Source organism: Petaurus breviceps, unplaced genomic scaffold (assembly GCF_028583685.1).
Source record: "Petaurus breviceps papuanus isolate PSGF00001 unplaced genomic scaffold, PetGlider_PUasm1.0 100, whole genome shotgun sequence".
NCBI lineage: Eukaryota > Metazoa > Chordata > Mammalia > Diprotodontia > Petauridae > Petaurus > Petaurus breviceps.
In genome coordinates this window covers 4,161,645-4,178,360 of record NW_027185573.1, presented here as the reverse complement: position 1 = coordinate 4,178,360, position 16,716 = coordinate 4,161,645, and the positions used below count along the sequence as shown (strand labels likewise).

The window sequence follows — 16,716 nt, the reverse complement described above, 5'->3', positions numbered from 1 at the left end:
TTCCAAGTCTGTAATCTCACCTTACTGTACCTATCCATCCTACAATTCTGTGATAAGATGTGGGGAGCCAAAGAGGCCTGATTCAGGACTCAGATAATAATCCTAATAGTGTGCTTTAATATAAGAGCTCTTTGAGATGCGGTTTTTTTGTTAAGCTTGCTCCCAAATTCTTCATTATGCATTACACTTATAAGGATGTTACTTGAGTTCTGAGACCAATAGGCTCTACCCCAAGATTTTGGTTATTGAGAGCCAAAATATTTGATTCAGCACTCAGTAATCTTTGGGTGGTCAGCTCTAAACGTGATGTCTTTTGATGACTGCAGTTTTGGCTTTGAAGTCTGTTCTCAATTGTATCCGTTTATGACTGCAGCTGCATTAGGAGATACCTGAGGACTAGATCAAAGGTTTTATCCCAAGACTTTAGTCACTTAGATAACAAATCCTTATCAAATTATCTATTCTGTGATATTTCCAGGATATAACAGACTAAGATAATGATAAAAAAAAACTTGAGTCCTGTTCATTTGTCTCATTGCTCTATAAAAACCTTGTACTAAGAATCAATAAATGGAGTTCATGGTTCTTCTACCCACATGGTCTGGTCATTTCTTATTCACTTCTCTGACCATGTTTAGTGCTGGACACTGAGCAGTCCACAGCAATAGGAGGTCTCTACTCTAAAAGTCCAGTTTCTTGACTATCCATCTCCAGGCCTCTGTCCATGCTCTTCCCACAACTCGCAACAAATTCTCCCTCCTCTCAATTTAGCTACCTCCTAGCCAATCTTCACAGCTCAACTTACTCCATAGTTTGTTTTTTTCCCCCCAGCTCTTCTAGCATATATTCATCTTTGCCTTCTTTGGATGACTATACAATTCCAAGACATTGATCCCTAAAGAATTTAATCAAATGTTCTTGACTGTCTTGTCATGGGCATTTGTCTTGATTCTCAAAGAAATGGTAAGTTACCTGAAAGCAATGTCCATGTCTCCTGCTTCTCTGCCACTCCCCTATTCATCTAGCACTGAACTAGGCACAGTAGGCACTCACTACACAAAGAATTGAGCTGAAGTGAAAGAGATGCTCTTAAACCATCATATCACACCGGATTCTCTTCTAATTTCTATCACATTCTTAAGTCTAGACTCTAGAAACACAACTCTAGAGAATGTGCTGGAAGAAGAACTAAGAATTAAGCAAGATAATAGGAGAAATGGAAATCAAGAGAAGGCTGGATTTTCACACTCTGAAAATTGGGAAAGATGACAAAAGGTGGGAAATAGTTAATGTTGGAGGGTTATGAGAAGATAGGGACACTAGTACATTGTTGTTGGAGCTGTCAATCAGTATAACCATTTGGGAAAGTGATTAAGGATTATACAAATAAAGTGACTAAATTGTCCATACCCTTTGGCCCAGAGATTCTATTTGGAATTTGCGTTTATATCCCCAACGAGGCTACTGAACAAATAAAAGAACTTTTTGTGATAGCAAAGAAGTGAAAATAAAATAGAAATTCATCAATTGGAAAATCGTTAAACAAATTATGACATATGAAAGAAATAGGATATTACTGTGCTGTAAGAAATTCTGAATGTGAAGAATAGAAAGAATACTAGAAAGATCTATATGAAATGATGCAGAGTAAAGCAAGCAAAGTCAAGAAAACAATAGACACAAGACTGTAAATGGAAAGGAGTATTAAAAACATCAAAAGTGAATGTTGCAAAATTAAACAATAAGCATGACTTGAAAGAAGAGACATAAGAAGCTGCTCCCCAGCCCCACTACTTGGTATGGGTAGGATGCCCACAAGTGATTTCACAGACTTTTTCAATGTCTTGATAGTTATTCAGATTCTTCCTGGGTTTTTTTTCTTTATTTTTATTTAATTTTTTTTTTGGTCTTAAAAATGCTTTTTGTTACATACACTGGCTCTAGAAGGAAAATGGAGTGGGATACTTGGGAAAATTATGATGGTATAAAGAAACAAAATACATCAACAAAACTTTTTTTTTTAAGAATGGAGCAAGAGAACAAGAAAAGAGAAAATCCTTTTTGTTTGCTTGAAACAGAAAGGTAGTTTCTTTTTATCAATAACTTTCTCAGGTATAAATAGGTACCTTGAAACATGGGCCACCATTCTCATTTTATAAGGAAATTAGAAGGGTTATGCTGTTCAAATGTTCTTCCTAAGGTCACCATTTCTCTTGTTCTATTTCCTATTTTCCAACATACTGGCAACTATTCCTTCTGCTCCATTCTACTGATGAATCTCTGCCCCAAACGCTATTCCTGGTGGGTACCCACTCATGATTCTCTAGACTCATTCTCCAAACTTCAGGTCTTCCTCCTGCAGCCATCTTGCCCTTTCATGGTACCCTCTTCCTTCAAGCTCTCCTTTACATATTGTCTTCTTCTTGCTGAAATGTCAGCTCCTTGAGGGAAGGAACTATCTTGTTTGCACATATGTGTATCCCCAGTAGTTAACACAGTGCCTGGCACACAGGATGTGTGCCATCAATGCTCTATCTATCCATTTCTCTATCTATCTGTCTCTCCCTCTCTCTGCCTGTCTCTGTCTCTGTTTATCTCTTTGTATCTGTCTCCCTTCCTCCCTCCCTCTTTCTCTCTCTCCAAACAGGAAGTTAAATAGTTAAGGCAGTAAGGAAGGTAGCAGGTTTAAATGTGGCCAGTGTTGTAGCTCAGTAGTAAAGAAGAAGAATAAATATGATGGGGAGGTAGAACACCACCTCTGACCCACCCATACTGGCCACAAAACTCTGGCTGAGTCATTTAACCTTTGTTTTCTAAGTACAAATTTCAAAGAAGGTACTGACTTGCATTTCTCACCTGAGAGTTCTCTTTTCCAAAGAAATCAGGAGAACAAACATTTTATTCCCCTTAAGAAGCTACTAGCAACAACTTTTTATCATGATACCTGACAAATGGAATAGAAAGGCTTTTGTGATTCTAATTTCATTTCCCTATTGACTGATCATGTAGGACATGATTGCGCTTTAATTTCTGATTGATCAGCAGTCAGCACTGGCTCATTCCATGTTCAGATGCTTGGTCCCTACTCTTTCTGTCAACCAATAAATAGACCTATAAATATGCTGAAATTCACAAGGAATGTTCCTATTTACAGGAAATTTGCTTAAAATTGCAAAATCTTTCAGGGATGCAAATAATCACCCGTGAAGTATCTGCTTTGTCAGCTCCTTAACTCTGGATATTGTACTGTTCTCAAGTATTGATATTCTCTATTACATGGTCCTTCAATATGAGGAAAAACTCTTAAGGCATAATTTAGATATTCAATTCAAGTACAATGTACAGAGTACAATGGCTAGAGATGTGGATCCAGAATCAGGAAAGCCTGCTTTCAAATCATGCTTCATGCCCTTCCTACCTATGAGGCTCTGCACTAACCTATCTGGGCCTCAGTTTCTTCAACTATAAAATATATGGATGGATGGATGGATGGATTGATGGATGGATGGACGGATGGACGGACAGACAGACAGACAGACAGAAAAAGAGACAAATGGACAAAGAGAGAGAGAGAATGAATAGACAGAGTGATAGGTGGAGAGATAGACAGATGATAGACAGACATTCTTAGGAGATAAAGAAGCTTATCAAATTCATTAGGCAAAATAACCTAGTTTACAAACTTATTATCAAAGAAACAAAAATACTGAGGGGGAGAAGGTCTTCTAACTTACTTCTTATGTTCTATTCTTTCCAACAATTTCTGACCATTTGCTGTCAGACCAACAAAGTCTGACCATTGACTTTTTTGGGGTCTGTTAAACCTGAAATGCTTCATATTTTTAAAATACTAATTAAAGGGGTGGCTAGATGGCACAGTGAATAGAGCACTGGCCCTGGAGTCAGGAGGACCTGAGTTCAAATCCGGCCTCAGACATTTAACACTTACTAGCCATGTGACCTTGGGCAAGTCATTTAACCCCAATTGCCCTGCCCTCCAAAAAGCAAAAAATAAAATAAAATACTATTTAAAGTCTGTCTTCCATGGGGAGGCAGAACAAAAGGCTGCCATCTTCTTACCTAACTAGCTCTTCAGATGGGCAGCTGGGTGGCAAAACAGAGCACTGGACTTAGAATCAGGAAAACTCATCTTTATAAGTTCAAATCTGGCCTCCAACATACACTAGTGCTAAATGACCTTGGGAAAGTCACTTTACCCTGTTTATCTCAGCTTACTCATCTGTAAAGTAAGTTGGAAAAGGAAACAGCAAACCACTCTAGTATCTTTGCTAAGAAAACCCCAATTGGGGTCACAAAGAGTTGGACAGGACTGAACAAAGCTTTTCAATGAGCCGTGCTCCAAATGATGTTATCCTATATGGGTAACATTATCCCAACAATAGCCATTCTCCATATGTGTGGGTGGAGAAGAGAAAAGGGAATGAAGCTAAGAATCCAATGAGTCAGTGGGGCATTTTTGTTATTAATGTAACACAATTGCCCAGCACAGTGCCTGGTATGAAATAGGAGCTTAATAAGTGTCTCTTGCATGAATACAGGTATTTCCTTAGCCCTCAAAGAACTGACTGCCCCAAAGATCACATGAGGTACGTTAATGGCAGAACCATAACTAGATGAACATGTGCCCCCAAATTCAAATCCAGAGCTCCTACAAGTAGCTTATTTGTGTACCAAATCATTGATTTCACATTTCCAATAAGAGAAGTCAGTGTCATTCTCAGAACCTGGTTCTAAATAAGGAAAAAACTGAAGCTGACTCTGTTTTCCTAATCATAAAAAAGGCAATTTCTTTCCCTTTCCATTTTAACAACCCCAAGTCTTCTCTCACTGGTCTCCCCAAAGTATTCCAATGCTGGTATCACCATTCATTATTTCTTTTATGTCAGAGAGTCAAGTAAAATGAACCAAATACCAAAGCTTTTAGTGTTCATTTACAGAGGCCTATAGTTTGTTGTTGAATTATTTGTTCCATCAATTCTCCTTCAGAAATGCTCTGATTATTTTTCAATACTTAATATTTTTTGAAAAATGAGGTCGCATTTCCCTTTAGATTTAAATACAGCTACTGTTTCCTGGAAGAAAAAAAAGGCACAGTAATTGTCTAGCTACTTTAATCCTCTCAAGAAATATAAAGACAAAACTTCGTCCCTCCCCCCAAAAAATCCCAATAACTTTTTATTGTCTTTTCTTTCTTTGTAAATGCCTGGCAATAGTGATATCCTTAAGAATAACAATACCGTGAAACTAGTTTGGCTCCCAAAAAAGAATGGAATATTGGGGGGTGGTCTTCTAACTCACTTCTTATATTCTACTCTTTCCAGAAATTTCTGACCATTGATTTCTTTGAGTCTTTTAAACCTAAAATGCTTCACATTTTTAAAATACCTATTAAAGTCTGTCTCCTAGGAGGGAGCAGAACAAAAGTTTACCATCTTCTGCATTCGAATGATCTTTCTTATGTCTCCCTGTCTCCCAACATTGTACTCACCTTCCCTTCAGCAAAATCTCCTAAAAATTCTTTGACTTTTTCCTGTTTTCCAGCACTTTAATCATAGCTGTAACAACTTCAGGCTAGAAAGGTGCTGACAGAATGTTAACCCTAGCCCCTCACTTCTAAGATAAGGCCACTGAGGCTTAGAAAAATGAAGAGACACCCACCTCCCACCTCCCAAGGCCATTATTAGCAGCCCAAGATGAAGATCATACATCCAACTCCTCATCCAATGCCTTTTCCACTGTTGGAAATTTACTTTAGAATCTTAAAGGGATATTCCTGGCATTTGAATCAACCATTTTATATATATATACATATATATGTGTGTGTGTGTGTGTATGTATATGTGTGTATTTGTTTTCTTCTATATCCTTTCCAGGTTCTACCAATTCAATGTCAGGTATGACACAAGGGACAAAGGCATACTAGTATTGCTTTAAAAGGAAGGCCATTTCATGGTTCCTAAACACTATACTCTTATGCAATCACCAAAAGGGCTAAATCCCTTTCTCACTATGGTTCTTCTGGTGACAACTTGGGTTGGGTTTAATTGTAAATCATCCAATGTTGTACTTTCAAATACACAGAGCTTTCATGGGATCAGAGATGACCTTTGAGATCAACTAGCCCGACCACCTTGCTAAAAGTAACACAGGTAGTAATTGGCAGAGTTAACATTTAAACCTAGGACTCTCCAGCTGCTAATCATTGCTCTCTCACATTTGTGCAAGAGATTTGTTCTTCCTCCACAACTTAATTCTATGGTTCTCCTGTGGAACTAAGATCTATTTGTTTCTTCCCACTGGTCATTTTTCATTCCAACTGTATTTCCAAGGAGTGGGTCAATATCTAGAGAGAGTATAAAAAGGACCTGAATACAGGTCACAGAACCTCAGAACTGGAGGGTCCTGTGGAGCCACAGAATCTGCATTCTGTGAGGTCCAATAAAGACTAAGAAGCTGCAGGTAACAGTTTCTGATGAACAGCTTAAAATCAGAGAGGGTCATCTCCAAGATGGCCAGAGTGGGCAGAATTTTGCAGCCACGTTCACTATCTTGAATAGGCTTGACTCCAATAAACTCGAAATGGTTTATGTGATCTATACTGCAAGAGAGAGACTCCTCAAAGATGAAAACACAAGTCTTTTAAGTACCTTCCCTACTAGGGTTCAGTATACAGGACTGTATTTCATGGAGACTTGGGTAAATGTTCACTGAATGAATAAGTGAACCTGATGAGGTTTCCTAAAGGAAAAGATCATGTCTCTGAAAGCATCTCAGCCACTGAATGTTCTCATTCATTTCAGTAGCCCAGATCAGCGGCCCAAGGCATCTGGCCCACCTAGATCATTTAATTAGCTTAGTAGACAGTCTTTTCACCACAGTCTCTCTTGACCCACCCCAAACTTATCTTTCACTAAGACACCAGGCTCACTCCAAACTGCTTAGGCTCACTCCAAACTGCTTAAACACTCATTAATCCCACCCAGATCCTTTATCATCATCATCATCATCATTAACTTAGAGTTACCCGATCTGCAAAGTAGTGACGAACCCTTCCTTAAGTCTTCTATAAACTCCAGCTGAGCTCAAGTAATGTTTAATGAGCAACAGATGGATGTGCTGATAAATGTTTATAACAACTGGGCTATCCCAGAAAAAAAATGCATGCACACTTATAAATTTAATCGGAATTATTAATATTTTATGTCTAGACAATCAACAAAACAAAAATAATTAAGCCTGAATTTTTAGCAACTGCTTCAAAATTAGATTTCTAAGATATGAATTCTCATACTGAAAACAGTTGGCTCTTGTAAGCAGGTTAGAGTGGACTCCAGATCACCCCTTTGGGTGGGCACGGCTGAGTCACTGAAAATTGTAGGGGGGGGGGGAAGCATCCAACCCACTGTGAGAAAACAAGCATATAAATTCACTGGTGAAATGATTCAAAAGTTGGGAAAAACAATTTTGAAATAGGAGGAAAGAGTTACTAAAAACTATCCATACTCTTTGACCCTGCAATTCTTCTCCTAGGTTCAGGTATATTCCCCCATGACAAAGAGAAGAGCCAAAAAGTGACTCCAGTCCCCCCCCCAAAAAAATACAGAATAAGAACATGAGAGAATAGTATTGTGCCACAGGGCTAGGCTAGTTTAAGGGTAACAGATTTGGGCATAGATATTTTGGGAGGATCAAGGATAGAAGTAGCTGGACTAAGGAGGGCTAAACCAGGTTGAGTAAAAGAGATTTGGGCCAAGCTACAATGAAAGCCTTATGGCCTCAGACAAATGCCTCATGTGGGAAGATTCAAGGAGAGTTCAAGGGGGTTCCCAGAGCCTGTACCTTATTAACACCACCACCAAAGAAAACAAAAACTCAGGTCAAATAAATGGGAAAACATTGAATCTAAATCATTAACACTAGAGGAGATATCTCTCCTTTTTGTTAACAAAAAGAACAGAGAGGAACATAATTCTCAACTACAACTACTAGAGTAAAGACTCACTTCAAAGGGATGGCAGAGAAGAAGCAGGAAATTAATTGCGTGAGCTCCTGCACCAACCACCTTCGATACCTGTAAATTATGACTCTAAACAAATTTTAGAGCTACAGAACCTACAACATGACAGGGAGAAACAAATTGCCTGCTGAAAGCAGCATGGCAGGCCAACAGGAAGGGTCCATCGAACCAAGTTGGAAGCCAACTCCCGCGTGAGCCATGTGAGCCCAGACCAGGGGTAGCCCCAACCAGCAATGCAGACTGGTTGGAGCAGACTTTAGGAGAGTGAATCACCGGCAGCTGTAGTGGTTTTCAGACTCCTCAACCCATAAACACCAAAGAGAAAATAAAAAGTCAGTGGGGAACTCCATTGGAACCGGGTAACAGAAGAGCGAGGTCTGGTCCCTGTCCCCGGGGTGAGAGGTGGTGGAGGCGCAGCCACGTGGCTGCCTCTGAAGCTCCTGGCCTACAGATCTTAGGGGGACCAAGTGACCATTCAGAGGGTAATTGCTCCTGCTTTGACCTGCTTGGATCTGGGTCACTGTCTTGGGTGGTAGTCCTGGTGTGAGAAACTCCAGTGTGCCAGAGCTTGTGGTAGTTGTAGAGAGGGCACCCTCTTCAAATCTCTGACAACATTTGCGAAAACCCCAGCGATTTGGGAGACAGCTCTCTCCACTCTGGACCGGGGTCATCCAGCTAGTAAGTGTCAGAGGCTGGATTTGAACTAAGGAGGATGAGTCTTCCTAACTCTTGGTCCAGCACTCTTATCTACTATGCCACCTAGGTGCCCACTTAGCACAGTATGTGGCACATAGTAAGCACTTAATAAATGTTTGCTGATTTAATTTGACTTGTTGATTGATTTATGGATATACAGTCCTCCCATCTCTCTGCCTTTACTTAGTCTGGCCATCATGCTTAAAGTATACCTTGACTATGCAATGTAGAATCCCTAGTTTATTTCCAAATGTAGAAGCAAAGCCTCCTCTTCCCCCACCACACACACACACACACACACACACACCCTTATAAAAATATACTAGTCTGATAGTTGGACTAATGTGAAGAAGAAACCCATTACCAATCTTTCTTTACTATCAATTGTAGAACAAGGTCCTACTCCCCACTCTCCAAATCTGATCCAATCCAAGATCCAATACCCTCTTTCCTCATTTCTAGGAAGGGATTAGGGTACTGATCAGAGAGTTAGTCTCTTTAGGTCACCAGTGACCATCTCTGGGAGAGCCCTTTAGTTTTTGCGGTTGAGTCTTATGACCCCATGTGGGGTTTTCTTGGCAAAGATACCAGACTGGTTTGCCATTTCCTTCTCCAGCTCATTTTACCAATCAGGAAACTGAGGCAAACAGGATGAAGTGACTTGCCCAGGATCCCATAGCTAGGAAGTATCTGAGGCCAGATTTGAACTCATGTCTTCCTGACTCCAGGGCCAAGGCTCTCAGCTACTATACCAACTGGCTGCCCAGGACAATGATTCTCCAGGAGTTTCTTGAAAGTGATTACTGTTCTATGAAATGTAGTAGTAGATTAACCCTTAACTCTGTAAATAACACTGTGAAATTTTCCCTATTCAAGATTTCCTTGTTCAGTTTTGAGGCAGTTGAGTAGCACTGCAGTAAGACATTGGGATATAAAGGCAGGAAGCCCTGAATTCAAATCCTTCCTCAAATATGTGTTTACTAGTCCTATGACCCTGGACAGGTCACTTAACTTCTCAGCCTCAGTTTCCTCATTTATAAAATGGGTATAAAAATAGCACCTAGTTCATGGGTTTGTTGTGAGGAACAGTTAAGGTAAGTGTTTTACAAACCTCAATGTGAATACTGTCATATTAACATTTTTATTCCTATAAATGCTAAGAGTCAGGTTCCCATAATGAATCCCCCTGAAATGGGGGAATTATTCAAATTAGCACTGCATATTTCCATTGAGCTCAAACAAATCACCATATTTTCCAAACATTACAACTTCTCTGAATAATCTGAATTTGAACACACGTGATCACTTCAGAGGATTCATGATTCTCGCTAACAGGGCATAGCAGAGTCCAAAATGACTCAGTATTAATAGCATATTGAACATATCAGAGGACAAGAGGGATTTTCTGTGGTTGGGACATTTCTCTCTGTCTCAGGCACAACAATGATTAAATTTAGATTAGAATTAAATTAATTAAAAATTGTTTCTGACAGGCTTGTGCCTAAGATGCAGAGTACTCATATTTTGTTCTTCACCAGAAAATTGGGGTGTTTCCTGATTATTTCAGAAGCTGGTGCTTTCACCCAGAAGTTTTGTGGTTGTTCAGGCGTGTTCGATTCTACATGACCTCATTTGGGGTTTTCTTGGCAAAAATACTAGAGTGGTTTGCCATTTTCTTCTCCACAGCAATTCTTACAGATAAGGAAAATGAGGCAAACAGGGTTAAATGACTTGCCCAGGGTCACACAGCTATTAAGTGTCTTTGGCTAGATTTGAACTCAGGAAGATGATTCTTCCTGACTCCAGGCCTGGCACTCGGTGCACTGTGCCACCTAGGACCCTTTATCCAAAGTTACCTTATATATATTTTGTATCTTTATACACACATGCACACATTTTTTTCCCTGATAGAATAGAAGCTTCTTGAAGCCAGGGGTGATTTCATGTTTGTCTTTAGATTCCCAGTATCCTGCATCTTTATAAGATGCTGCTTTATAAGAGCAGAGGATCACAGATTTAGGACCATTAGGGGCCAGTACCCATCCAGTTCTGACATTCAACAATTCCTAGTGGTATGCCCAATGACAATGAAGTAATTAAGTAAGCAAACCAATTTTAGGTCTCAAGCTTTCTGACTCAACACCTGGGATCTTTCTACTATCACAAGGATGTTGTAATAAGCAAATGAGATATTCCAGATTAAACTTCATAATATTTCACAAGTTTTGGATTATTTTTCAAATGTATACTTCAGATGGATGCTCTTTATATTTCATTAAATGCTTTTGTTTCTGTTGGATAAAATTCTCCTTTCTCAAACAGGTCATGATCATCTCCAAAAAGACAAAAATAATTTTAAAGAAGGATTTGACAAGAATGAAATATTTTATTCTAAAACCAAGTGCTAATATTAGGGAAATAATATCATTTAACTGCACTGGGGACTTCTAATAGTAATGATAATGCCTTATATTTGCATGTAGCCAAGGAAGTCCATGACCAAAAGAAAAAAAAAGGCTTAAGTACTCCTGTGTTTGTGTGTGTGTGTTTAGTTGTTTTTCCGTCACATCTGACCCTTTATGATGACATTTGGTGTTTTCATGGTAAAGTTAATGGAGTGGTTTGCCATTTCCTTCTCCAGCTCATTTTACAAATAAAAAAAAAAAACTGAGGCAAACAGGCAAAGCCCTTTAGGTGAGAGGCCAAAAGAGCTTTTGTTGTTGAGTCCTTCTGACTCGACTCATGACCCCATTTGGGATTTTCTTGGCAAAGATACTAGATTGGTTTGCCACTGTCTTCTCCAGCTCATTTTATGGATGAGGAAACTGAGGCAAACAGGGTGAAGTCACTTGCCCAGGATCACACAGCTAGTAAGTGTCTGAGGCCAGGTGTGAACTCAGAAAGATGAGAAGATGAGACTTCCTGAATCCAGACCTGGAGCTCTGTCTAATGCAAAATAAATGTTGTCAGTATTATTTATAAACCAACTTTATTTACATCAAATCTAATCCAGGCAAACCTACTAGAAGAACTTGCAAGGTCTATTTCCTCTTATATAATGTGGAGATTCACTCTCTTCCTAAACTCTCTACAGCCTAACTTATAACCTCATCATTCAACCAAAACTACTCTTCCCAAAGTTACCAGTGATCTCTTCATTAACAAACCAATTTTTTTCTTTTCTCGATCCTCATCCCTTCTGATTTCTCTGCAAGCTTTTGACACTATAGATCTCCCTCCTTTCCTTGAAACTCTTTTCTCTTAGGTCCCAGGTGGGGAACTTGTGGCTCTCTAAGTCCTCAAGTCCTAAATTCTAAAGACAGTTGAACTAAGAAATCTTAGGGGAAAGTTCTTTGAAAGTTTATTGTTCATTTTTGAATCAAATCTGACTCTTCATGACCTTAGTTGGGATTTTCTTTTGCAAAGATACTGGAGTGAACTGCCATTTTCTTTTCCAGCTCATTTTACAGATAAGGAAACTGAGGCAAACAGATTAAGGGACTTGCCCAGGGTCACACAGTTAGTATTTGAGGTCACATTTGAACTCAGGTCTTCCTGACCTCGTACTCTATCCACTGTGTCACCTAATTTCCCACTATCACTCTGACAACGAGCAATTAATTATCTTCCCCCTCTATGGCCCTCAATTTCTTCATCTATAAAATCAGACAGTTGGGCTTAACTGGCTTCCAAAGTCCCTTCCACTTCCAAGGGTATGATCTTACAATTTTTTCCTCATTAGATGCTACAAGGGTAAGATGTCAAAGGGGAAGGCAGGAACATTAATGGGAGGTGGGGGCTGAAATTACTTTGTACATATTTTGTATTTATGTAACTCTATACTCTATACATGCTTCTTCACCACGAAATGTCATATCTTTGCTGGGTAGAATGTTGAATTTGGAAAAAAGAAGGCCTAGGTTCAAATCCCAACCACCCTACTTACTACCCATGTGACCCTGAACAAGTCACTTCTCTCTGGGCTTCAGTTTCATCAATAAAATGGGAAGGTTGCACTTCTCAGGTCCTTTTCAGCTCTAAATCTATGGCTCTCTACACACTGGGACCCCAAAGGGAAAGCAAGCAAACACACTCAGGGAGATCCTGAAGCACATGCCAATCCTTATGGTAGTAATGATTTCTTTGTTTTGGTCTTTCTATCACCAGGGACAGTAGAACCTATATACTACTAGAACAGAAGAGAGAAAAAATATATAGATATAGATATAAATGTATTATATATAAATTTTTTTAAACCCACTATAAAAAATAAAAGGAAAATTCAAGAGAGGATACAGATCAGTAAAGCAATGCTATTACTACATTTTACAATATAGTATATGCTTTTCAAAATTTTGTATGGAACAGATTCTCATGTTCTTGTAGAAAAAATCAAAGTCACATGATAAATGCACTGGATTATTAATTATTATAAATTAATTAATTTTTAAAATCAGTCCTGCTAGGAATCATAGTGTTCACTTGATCAATCAACAAACATTTCTTAAAAACTACATTTGTGGGGTGGCTAGGTGGATGTAGTGAATAGAGCACTGGCCTTGGACTCAGGAGGACCTGAGTTCAAATTTGACCTCAGACACAACACAAAAAACTAACCATGTGACCTTGGGCGAGTCACTTAACCCCAATTGCCCTACCTTCCCCTCTTCTAAAAAGAAAAAAAAAAACATTTGCCAGGAACAATGCTAGACCCTGGAAAGACAAATACAAAAAGGAAATAGTTCTATCCTCAGAGAGCTTACTTTCTATAAATAGACATGTTTTCTTTTTGTTGGTCAGATGTTTCAGTAGTATCTGATTCTCTATGACCCCGTTTTGGATATTTTTGGCAAAGATCATGGAGTGGTTTGCCACTTCCTTTTCTAGGTCATTTGGCAGAAGAGGAAACTGAGGAAAACTGAGTTAAGTGACTTGCCCAGAGTCACACAGTAAGGATGGATTTGAACTCAGGAAGATGAGTCTTCCAAGCTCAGTAAGTATTATTCTATCTACAGCATCACATAGGGGGAAGGAGGGAGAGAATGAGACAGACAGAGAGAGAGAGAGAGACCCTCTTCCAAAGCTAGTACCGTGTTTCCCTGATAATAAGACCTATCCTGAAAATAAGCCCTCCCCTTACTGTGTAAGATTCCTCTAAAATAAGCCCTCCCCCTAAAATAAGCCCTATTGAGATTGCTACTGTAGAGAAGGTGATCCCCTGCGCTACACGCTACATTATGGTACCCTCTGTATGCACCATCCCCCCTTCCTCCCCCCTGAAACGCATGCCCCGCGCTCCAAGCTGCATCCAATCAGAGCTGCAGCAGTGAGCGCTTCATCCTGTTCTTCCCCAGTGATTTGCTTGCTGGCGCCATTGAGAGCAGTGCCGCGGAGGAGAGCTGAGGGAGGACAACGTAAGCCCTCCCCTGAAAATAAGCCCTCTGGTGTTTTTCTTTCCAAAAAAATTAATAAGACAGTGTCTTATTATCGGGGAAACACAGTAGGGCACATTCTGTGGTACATATTGTCTTGAACAGTTGCCTAGACCTAGCATCAAGAGAGGTAAGTACTTGTCCCAGGTCACAGCGAACTTGACAGAACTCAAAGTCAGGTCTTCCTGGTTTCCTACCTGACTCTTTATATATTGTCTGCCTCTTTTTCTTGATGAATTAATATAGAGTTGACCCAAATTAAGAGTGTGTTAATGAAGAAGTGGGGGAGATGCATTAATGGAGAAAGGAGCATGATAAATGGAAGGAAGGTAATTTAACAGGATGAAGGGCATTTTAAGAGTCGCGGGTATAGGAGAGGGTTGAAAGTACATTAAGGGCAGGAGGAAGCATCCTAAGGGAAGAGGGGGAAAAGATTAGGCATATTAATGTGTTGGGTAGAGGATGTATTATTGTAGGGAGGAAGATGCATTAATAGGGAGAGGAAATATTAATGGAAAGAAGGCCATATTAGTGGTAGAGGCAATATTAATGACAACAGGGGAGAATACATATCATTGGGAAAACAGGTATATTATTGTGGGGGAGGCCTTAATGGGAAGAGGGTATATATTAATGAGAGGAAGGGCACATTAATGAGCAGGGGTAGGGTGTACTATTGGAGGAAGAAGGGCATATTATTAGGGGGTAGGTTAATGGAAGGAGGGCATAAAGTACATTAAGTGCAATGGGGGAAGGCCATATGGGGAGAACATCAATGGCAGAAGGGCGTAAGGTATATTAATAATAAGGGAAAGGTACATTATTGGAAGGAGAAGATTCATTAATAGGAGGAAGGCACATCAAAGGCAAGGGGGCAAAAGGCACATTAATGAGCAGAAGGGTGCATTTTGGGAAGGGAAGGGGTGCATTAATGAGAAGGCCATAAGAGGCAATGTGTTATTGGAGGAAAAGGATGCCTTCATTAATGGGGGGAGGCACATCAATGGGTAAGGGGAAGGTGCATTAATGGGGAGAGAGCATATAAATGGGAGTAAGAGCATACTAACAGAGGAAGGCAGAAGGCACATCGGTGGGCAGAGCAGGGTGCATTTTGGAGGGGCGATTAATGGGAGAAAGTATATACGGGGGAGAGGGATTGGCTTCATAATGGCTGGAAGGCACAAGGCACGTTAATGGGCTAGGGTGAGGGGTCCTCAGAGCGGCTCCAGGGGCCCTCCTAGCTCGGTTAGTTGGGAGCTGGGCCTCCTGGGCCCTGGGAACTTTGGCCGGGCTGAACCGGGCTGCGCATCCTCCTCCTCCTCGTCTTCCTCCTCCCCCCTCCGGCCCCCGCGTTTCCCCGCACGTACCGGATCCGCGCGGCCGTCACGGCGTTGCCGGTGTTCGCTCGCAGCACGGCCAGGAAGAGGATCCGCATGGTGCCAGCCGGGAACGCAAGGAACCCTAGCCATGGACCGGCCTGGCCGCGGCTCCGGCTCCCAGCACCGCTCCCGGCCCCGGCCCCGCCTCCAGCCCCGGCCCCGTCCCCTCCCCTAGATAAGCCCCTCACCCAGCCCCCTCGGACCCCTCATGTTGCTAGGAGACTGTGCGCTGTGAGACCTGGGGGAGTGCGCGATCCTTCCCCAGGGTCTACCTCGGGCTCTGCGCTAGCCTTCCATCCCTGGCGCGGCCAGTACCAATCGGAAGGAATGGGATAGGGGAGGGGGGGAGGTGATCCGGGGATGCTCCCAGCTCATCGAGCATCTCTGAGAGCACGAGCGGCCCCTGGTGCCAGGACAAGACGAGATGAAGAAGAGAGGAGGGCAGAGGGGCATCCCTAGCCAACTTGTCCCAGGTTCACCAGCATCCTTTGGCATTGCCCACCCCCCTCCCGGAAGTAATCTTTCTCTCTCCTGGAGTTTTTCACTGCACAGTTTCAGGCTCTCAGTATCTTGCACTTACCTGTTATTGTCAGCCAATCAGCAAGCGCCTCCTTTATGCCAGGCAGTATGCTAAGAACTGCGGATACAAAGACAAAAGCGAAAACCTCTGCAACACCACCACCACCACTAGCTCCTTGAGGACAGAGACAGGACTTTTTTTTTTTTTTTTAATATCCAATCCTGGGAATTTAGCACAGCGCACTGCAAGCAGTAGGCACTTAACGTTTCAGAATCACGGAGTTGGAAAGGAGCTAGGTAGTGATATTAATGGATTACAAGAACAAGGTCACAGAGCAGTCCTCGGTACTATGTCTGTCTTGGGTATTTAGAAATTGCTAAAATTCAGAAATTCCACGGGGGAGGGGGCGCAATTAGAAACAGCTGATCAGAGCAGGGTAGGAGCCAGATTTTCCCAGGGGTTACCGTAGTGGATAGAACATTGAACTTGGGAGTCAGGAAGAACTGAGTTCAAATCCAGCCTTATACACTCACTTGCTAAGTGACTCTGGGCAAGTCACTGAGTTTGATTAACTTTTGATAGTTAAAATCAGTTACCTTGTCTGTAAAATGAGAATAATAAGATCACCTACCTCCCAGGGTTGTAAGTCCT

At 41.1% G+C, this 16,716-nt stretch overlaps 1 protein-coding gene across 1 annotated transcript in view; it reads right to left on the bottom strand.

Annotated features, from left to right (window-relative positions):
• Positions 1-15,685, bottom strand: part of LOC138163341 (glycosyltransferase 1 domain-containing protein 1-like) — a 107,379-nt gene extending 91,694 nt beyond the window's left edge. Inside the window, exon 1 of the mRNA XM_069091105.1 lies at positions 15,534-15,685. Within this exon, the coding sequence (XP_068947206.1) occupies positions 15,534-15,601 (68 nt within the window). The 5' untranslated portion in view covers positions 15,602-15,685. The remainder of the gene's footprint in view (positions 1-15,533) is intronic.
• Positions 15,686-16,716: the final 1,031 nt, after the last annotated feature.